At 39.2% G+C, this 8,963-nt stretch overlaps 1 protein-coding gene across 1 annotated transcript; it reads left to right on the top strand.

Annotated features, from left to right (window-relative positions):
• Positions 1–798: 798 nt before the first annotated feature.
• Positions 799–1,227, top strand: LOC145099102 (uncharacterized). The gene has a single exon (XM_079036689.1). It carries the CDS (start codon positions 799–801, stop codon positions 1,225–1,227), a length of 429 nt encoding a protein of 142 aa, XP_078892815.1.
• The last annotated feature ends 7,736 nt before the right edge of the window (positions 1,228–8,963 follow it).

The raw sequence follows: 8,963 nt of genomic DNA, 5'->3' as shown, positions 1-8,963 counted from the left end.
GACAAGCTCCGACATCCTGTCTTATACCTCAAGGTTTAATGATTTAGCCATACTGTGTCCAGGAATGCTTCCGTCGGAAAGCAATAAGGTCGAAAGATACATTTGGGGACTGTCTTCCCAACTTCAAGGAAACGTATTGGCCTCAAAGCCAACTACCTTTGATAGTGCCAAAGAACTGGCACAACAACTCATCGACCATAAAGCCAGTCATGGCACTACCACCTCCGAGCAAGCTAAAGGGGGAAACAACCAAAAGAAGTTCTGGAACAAGAAGAAGGGTCAACCTGCTCAAGACCCTGCCAAGAAACAACAAGTGGTTACTGTGAACGCCACCATAACTACTTCCAACCCAACTCCGATAAGGCAATACGCTAGGAACCTGCCAAAGTGCAATAAATGCAACTTTCACCACAATGGCGCTTTCCGTGAAATGCATTGCACCAACTGTAACAAAATGGGGCACACCACTCGATTTTCTAAAGTTTTAGACCAACAAACTCACAACATGCCAACGCAGGAACAAGTCAAACCTGCTATGGTTGTAGAGAGCCAGGACACTTTAAGCGGAACTAACCAAAGGCAAGAAACCCCAACCCTAGGGGAGTGGGCAGAGTTCTGGCGTTAGGTCATGAGGAAGCAGTTGCAGACCCAACTGTGGTTACCAGTACGTTTCTCCTCAACAATACATACGCATGCGTTCTTTTCTATAGTGGGGCGGAAAAAAGCTTCGTGAGCCATCAATTTAAAAGCTTGCTTAAACAAAACCCACAAACACTAAAAGACACATTCACCGTATAAATGGCAAATGGAAAAACAGAGAACACAAATGACATTTACATTGGGTGTACCCTTACCCTAAACAATCACACTTTCCAAATCGACCTTATGTCGGTCACCATAAAATGTTTTGATGTCATCATTGGAATGGATTGGCTATGCCCTCACCATGCAGAAATCCTATGTCACGAAAAGGTTGTCCGACTTAATCTGCCAAATGGCAAAACCCTCGTCGTCTATGGTGACAAACCCAGTTCAAAATTTCAGATGATTTCGTGTGTCAAGGCCCAAAAGTATATTTGCAAGGAGTACCACGCCTTCCTAGCCAACGTCGTGGATAAGAATCAAGAAGCTAAAAACATAAAGGACATTCCGGAGGTCTGTAAATTCCCTGACGTATTCCCGGATGGCCTTCCAGGAGTGCCCCCTGCTAGACAAGTTGAATTCTGAATTGACCTGATTCCGGGAGCTACTCCTGTAGCCAAAACGCCATACCGTCTAGCCCCAGCCGAGATGCATGAACTGTCCAGTCAACTAAACGAACTACTGAGCAAAGGCTTCATTAGACCAAGCTTCTCGCCTTGGAGAGCACCGATTTTGTTTGTTAAGAAGAAGGACGGATCGTTCAGTATGTGTTTTGACTACCGCGAATTGAACAAACTCACTATCAAAAACCAGTACCCTTTTCCTCGAATCGATGACCTCTTCGACCAACTACAAGGAGCGAGTTTCTTCTCGAAGATTGACCTTAGATCTGGATACCATCAACTATGAGTTCAAGAGGTGGATATTCCCAAGACAGTCTTCAGAACGCGCTATGGTCACTACGAGTTTGTAATGACGCCCTTCGGCTTAACAAATGCACCCGCGGTGTTTATGGACCTGATGAATAGGGTGTGTCGACCTTACTTAGACAAGTTCGTGATTGTTTTCATCGACGATATACTAGTCTACTCCCGAAGTGAGGAAGAAAACAGCCAGAATTTACGTCAAGTTCTGGAGACACTAAGGGCGGAGAAATTGTACGCAAAATTCTCAAAATGCGAGTTCTGGATTTGAGAAGTAGATTTCCTAGGACATGTAGTCAGCAAGAAAGGAATACATGTGGACCCTTCAAAGATCATGGCAATCGAAAGTTGGGCAGCGCCAAGAACGCCCACAGAAATCCGTCAATTTTTAGGACTCGCCGGCTACTATCGAAGATTCATCCAAAACTTCTCCAAAATCGCAAAACCACTCACCACCTTGACTCAAAAAGGAGTGACCTTCACCTGGGGGGATAAGCAAGAGGTTGTGTTGCAAACGCTAAAACAAGCCCTATGTAGTGCTCCGATCTTGTCCCTGCCAAAGGGAGCAGAGGACTTTGTGGTTTATTGCGATGCATCAAACCATGGTTTGGGATGTTTGTTAATGCAACGAGGAAAGTTCATTGTCTACGCCTCAAGACAGCTGAAGACGCACGAGGAAAACTATACGACGCACGATCTTGATCTAGGAGCAGTAGTTTTCACCCTAAAAATCTAGAGGAATTACCTCTATGGCACTAAATGCACTATTTTCACCGATCACAAAATCCTTCAGCATATCCACAATCAAAAGAACTCAACATGAGACAAAGATGATGGGTAGAATTGCTAAACGATTACGAATGCGAGATTTTTTATCACCCAGGAAAAGCTAACGTGGTGGCAGACGCTTTAAGCAGAAAGGAATACTTTGGTCGTCGAGTAAAGGAATTAACCATGACCATCCATTCACACCTGTCCATACAAATCAAGGAGACACAAGAAGAAGCCTTGAAACCAGCAAAACATGGCAAGTGAAGCGTTGAGAGGAATGGACAAAAATCTTGAAGTCAAGAATAATGGTGTTCGTTGTCTCATGAAGCGGATATGGACACCGAAGTTTGGTGGATTCAGGGACGTTGTCATGAACGAAGCTCACAAAACTCGTTACTCAGTTCATCCCGACTCAGAGAAGATGTATTTAGACCTCAAGAAGTTGTACTGGTGGCCGAACATGAAAGCCGAAATAGCTACCTTTGTGGGACATAGTGTCTGACTTGCGCAAAGGTTAAGGTAGAGTATTAGAAGCCCTCGGGACTACTTCAACAACCAGTGATACCCAAATGGAAGTGGGAGCGAATCACAATGGAATTCATTACGAAGTTACCTAAGACAACGGGTGGACTTGACACCATTTGGGCAATCGTCGACAGATTAAGCAAATCCGCTCACTTCCTACCAATAAAGGAAACCGAAAAAATACAGAAACTGACAAGGATCTACATTAAAGAAGTTGTGCGACTTCACGGAGTACCGATATCCATTATCTCCGATAGAGATAGTCGGTTCACGTCACGATTCTGGCAGTCACTATAGAAAAAGCTATGGGAACTAGGTTGGACATGAGTACAACCTACCACCCACAGACCGACGGGCAGAGTGAAAAGACCATTCAAACGTTAGAGGACATGCTAAGAGCTTGTGTGATGGACTTTGTTAAAGTGAGGGATGCTCACCTATCCATTATCGAATTCTCATACAATAATAGTTATCACACTAGCATCAAAGTTGCTCCGTTCGAAGCCATCTATGGTCGTAAGTGTAGATCACCCCCGTGCTGGGCTGAGGTGGGAAATACGCAACTAGCAATAGGGAAAGTTCCTAACAGCACACTCACTGGCCCAGAGATCATAAGGGAAACAATAGAAAAGATCGCCCAAATTCGAGAACGGATGAAGGCTTCACAAGACCGACAAAAGTGCTACGCCGATAAAAGACAGAATCCTTTGGAGTTCCAAGTTGGAGATTGAGTACTACTGAAAGTATCACCTTGGAAGGGATTAATATGTTTTGGAAAATGTGGCAAGTTAAATCCAAGATATATCGGGCCATTCAAAATCCTTGCCAAGATTGGCCCGGTGGACAAGCTTCGATTACCACAGGAACACATCAACGTGCACCCAACCTTTCATGTGTCGAACTTAAGGAAATGTTTGTCTGATGAGACCCTTGTCATTCCTTGGAAAGAAATTGAGATCAATGAGAACCTCCACTTCAAATAGGAACCTATTGAAATCATGGATCAAGAGGTCAAATCGACGAAACAAAGCTGCATCCCCATCGTAAAGGTCCGCTGGAATGCCAAGCGAGGACCCAAATTTGCATGGGAACATGAGGATCAAATGAAGCAAAACTATCCACATCTATTCCCCATCCTTTGAAGTCCCTCTCAAAAATGCAAAATTTAGGACGAAATTCTTTCTAACAGGGGGATAATCTGACAAGCGTCAAATTCAAGTCAAAGTCAAAGTCAACAAGTCAAAGTCAAGTCAACAATTCAAAGTCAAGTCAACAAGTCAAACCGGTAAATCTTGTACAATACTTGTATGATTAAAAGTTATTCTATGAAAACACACATTTGTGTGTCAAGAATTCGAGTGTCTCGGTAAATCTATGTGTTTATCAATGTGAAACTCTAAGAAAGGAGTTAAACGCATCAAAACATGACTATGAACCCTTTTGGGAACTTAATATAAACATAAACGAAGTACAACGGGGTCCACGGACCTTGCATTGCAAGATTATTCAATGAAAATGGCTAAAAGCGAATCTCTCTCAAATCTCTCCCAATATCTACCAAATCTCTCTCAACTTTTTATAGTCAATCAGGTCATCCCGACCCTTAACTTGGCTAAAAATCACTCAAAACGAGAAGTTATATTGAAAATAGCCATTTAGGGCCGAAACCCTCTTAGAGGAAACCTCTCAGGGCCGAACCTCTCATAAGAACCGAAGCTGTTAAAGGAGAACTTGTCAGAAGCGAAGCCACCCCTCGGACCGAACCCTGTGAACCGAACCCTTCGGGACCGAGCCTCCACCTTCGGTTCCTTCTTCTACCTTCGGTCCCTCCTACGACGTTGTTCCATGTATTTCATGATCATCTTAATGATTATGAAACCATATCACAAATTCATACTCTAAGGACCTCTTAGTGCATTGTTATGGCTAAGAAGAGAGGTCATGAATTGTTGGATTGATTAAAATCAAGAAGATGAGTCATATTGGCAAGCATAGTCTATGTGTGCTCACATCTTGGAGATAAAGTCACATATTGACAAGCCGGGAGAGTTGGGTGTCAAAGTCTCGTGAAAGTTGGATGTTCAATCACTTTCTTAGTAACATAGTGAGTCTCTTTGGGACTACTATGAGACAGACTATGACATGACCTTTAATGATGTTATCTTTTTGCTTGGTGTTGTGGAATCAACAATGATTTGGAACACCAGTAAAGCAAATTTGATTAAAAGAACAACTTCCCAAGTCTACATGGACATTGACAATTGTAGCATTGGATATCTAGAAAAGGATTTCTCTTCCTAATGGAAAGGGATCGGCTATAGTCAACTCGGTTGACCAAATAGTAAAGAGAAAGGCAAATTCTGAGATAGTCTCATGTGCCACTACCAAAGGGTCCATGTGTTTTGTTGCCAAAGGAAGGGGCATTGGTTGCGAAGCTGCCATATTCACCTGAAAGATCATAAGGTTGATCCAGTCAAGAGGTTTTACTGTACTTCGGGTAAAGTCCACTGTCTAACTCTATTAAGTTCCTATTTGGAGATTCTTATTACATAATGTGAATGGGTCACATACTGATGTTCTTAAGAATCAAAGAAAATATAGGAAGCTTAAAGTAAGTATATGTTGATTCTGATTGCAAAGGTGGGTTTTGATCGCATGGTTCGGTAATCAGAATTTTGAGCTGTTGCTTAAGAGTTATAATATATTGCTTATGAATAGATAACAACAAGGTTTTCATGTGGATTGTAAGGATAAGTTTTTCCACAAAGTTTTAAAATAAAAGAAAAAAAGGGTTTTAATTTTATTTATTTTAAAAATATCCTTACAATGGCATCTGTGGAAAATTGTTGCTTATATGTTTCCAGTAATAGCAATATTGGAAAGTGGATTTGACTCTTTCATTTGTGGTAGTGTCTGAATTTACCAAATGAAGAAAGTTTTCATCACCCAAGTTTCAATTGGACAGAAACTTGGAATCATAGAAGTTGTATTGTATGATGAATGAGAATTTTCATCTTTGAAAATTAAGACTAATTCTTTGATCACATGTATATGTGAGTCAATTGAAGGACTAAGGAATTAGGTACACTGGGTGTGCACTGGTCAAGGTCCACCACAAAGATTGATTTGTCATGATTTACTAAAGATTAGTAAATATGATTATACGTATGAGGTTAAGTATAATTCTGTAACATTGGAAAGGTTACAATGTATGACAAAACAAATGAGAAGAATCAAATTAGGCAGAAAGATAAAAGTTTCTCAAATCTGAAAGGATGGGAGAGTACTTTAGTATCGTATTTCATGATCATCTTAATGATTATGAAACCATATCACAAATTCATACTCTAAGGACGTCTTAGTGCATTGTTATGGCTAAGAAGAGAGGTCATGAATTGTTGGATTGATTAAAATCAAGAAGATGAGTCATATTTCGTTCCAAAACCATTCTTAGAGTCATAGTCCAAGATTGTAACATTGAGTGACATAAAGGAAGATATATTAACACTAGTCAAATGTAAGACTAAAATGTTTTCTACTCTTGTACATTTGAAATTGGTAAGTTGTGGTATCTTGGATGAGACAAAGACCAACTAAGACCAATTGTGTGAAGTGGTAGTCTTAATAAGAATCCGCACTATCCCTTGAATATTTGTTTTGTCAAGGAATGGTTCTTGACTAGGGAAACTTATATGTCAAGGGGGACAGTGGGAGCCTTAAAGATCCTGAAAGAGTTTCAAGATTTAATCAAGAGTAAAACCTGTAATTTATCACTAGCACACGACTTAAGGTTTGCAACCTATCGTGTTGACATAATTCTTGTTTCTGTACCTACTTCAAATAAGTTGAATTTCTATGCAAGTTATCAGAGTTCAACTTGGAAGCATTGGTGGGCCTCGTGCTACCAAGGTGACAAGAAACTAAGACTGAACAAGTTTAATCCATGTAAGGCTGAATGTGTCACTAACCTTATCATGTGATTATGGTTTTGACAAATTCACATGGATAGGAACTCATACACTATAAAATCTAAGTGTCATAAGGTTTCTCTCTGATTCATGAAAATGATGGTGAGGAAACGCTTTCACTAAGTAGATTTTATGTAGATATCAATTGTGTTATTTGCATTTTCAAAAGTCGTTAGTAGAGCGCGTATGGTTCACCGGCACACGAACATGGACTTGTGAGAAATGGCAACGGTCTAAGCAATTGAGAGTATGATTACGGTATCCCTTTTCATAGTTCTGAAAATTGTTTAGACACACATGTGAGCTATCTAAGAAAGGGTGTATGAATCTAAATTTCAGAAGTCCAGCAAATTTCTGGAAATATGTCAGAGCTAGTGGGAGCATAAGTGTTATGCTGATAATCATCATGTTAGTGGGAGCATGATTATTACGTTTAGTGTTGCAAGTTAGCAATGTTAATGATAGAAAACAAAGTTTCAATTCGTGAAGTTACAGGGGTTGAAAAGTTGTTTTGCTATAATTAAGGGAGAGGAAATTATACTTCATTTCAATTCTAAAGCTTAGATTGAGATTTTAATCATCTTTAGTCAAGAATATATATATGAATTTTATGTTGGAATGGTTCAACTTGAAGAAATTCTGTATATATTGCGTTTTCAAAATTCGATTATGATTACAGCATCCCTCTTCATAGTTAAATTTTGAAAACATGGCAAATAAAAATATTGTAGCAAAAGACTGGTCTAGTATCATGTCTTTATGTCAAACATCATGAATCGTGTCCCATATGCTTCGAATATAGGATCGATTGCATGTGCTATAATATTCATCTTCTCTAAATTTTCCAAATGCTTAAGGCATTGAGAAGGGAAAAGTCTAGAAATGGATATGACTAAAGTGATTAAGCAATTGTCGAGGACAATCTGAGGTTCGCCAAAGATTGGTTGCTCAGGGAAAGTTGGAAGTATGATGTAAGTTGTCGGAAAGGACCATATTGACATATTCTGAAAAGAAGTAACTCTTGTTCGGAAGTGATAGTCAAAATGGGACTATGTAAATGTCTCCATAGCTGTAAGTTATTCAATCTATATGTAAAATTACAAAACCTTAATGCAAGAAGGATGTTCAAAGCAATGTACTTTGAATATGAGACTTCCGTTCCATAGAAGTTGACCTTCTTTGGGATACTCTATAATGACTGGTGACAAGGTTTTGGTGACTTTGTGAATAATCATTACAAGAGGAACATTGCATAAAAGTTTAAAATCTAACAGATTTTTTGGTAAATGATAGGATTCGGGGATTCTCACATTTACAATAAGGATTTGGGATTGTGAAATGAGTATCAATGGAATCATGTTCAATTGATCTACATCACAATGTAAGGATCATAGACAAACATAGTGTGCATACTTGGAGTATGGCATAACTATTGTTTAGAAAAACAAAGTGTACATACTAGGAGCATGGGACGACTGTTGTTTTTATTCAAGTCTTAAGTTGATTGTTTGAAACATTATACAATGAATAATGTGTAATCAATATGGTGATAAATAAAAGGTGGTTCTATTTATATTCAAAAGGGTTCTGAGACCATATTGGATTCGATTATTATTGTGTTTCACTTTGCATGTTTTGACTTCCAAAATAGCTAGGTTATTCTTTCCGAATGACTAAGTTATTTAAACACTCCACAGTCGTTCATATGTTGGAAGTAGGTATGAATCAAGACTGTCATGAATCGAGTTTGTAGATGGCTAAATGGGTTTAGTCATAGCAATGGTTGCTACAACATTCATGAGTGCTCATAAGTTATGAGTATTGGAACTAGTGTGTGTGCTTTGTGTGTGGCCGAAAATTACAAGTGTGTGTACTCTCTCAAAGTTTTCCAAGAGTTTGTGGTGATTTGTGATTCCATTTGAGGCATTCACACTATTGGTGCTTGGCCCTCAAACTCCTTATGTAACAACCCGAAATTTCATATCACTTCTTGTATCACAACTTGTAATCCGATCCGATCAACCAAACGTTATTTTCAATTTCGTTTCCAATTTCACCATTTTATTAAAGTCATTAGTTTATATTGACCTAAAATGACTTAATGGGCGTCTTAATACATTAGAAATCATTTTAA

This window comes from Lactuca serriola, chromosome 4 (genome assembly GCF_051521515.1).
Source record: "Lactuca serriola cultivar US96UC23 chromosome 4, Lser_US96UC23_V15, whole genome shotgun sequence".
Classification (NCBI taxonomy): Eukaryota; Viridiplantae; Streptophyta; class Magnoliopsida; order Asterales; family Asteraceae; genus Lactuca; species Lactuca serriola.
The sequence above is the reverse complement of the archived record's forward strand: the minus strand, read 5'-3'. Positions and strand labels throughout refer to the sequence as shown.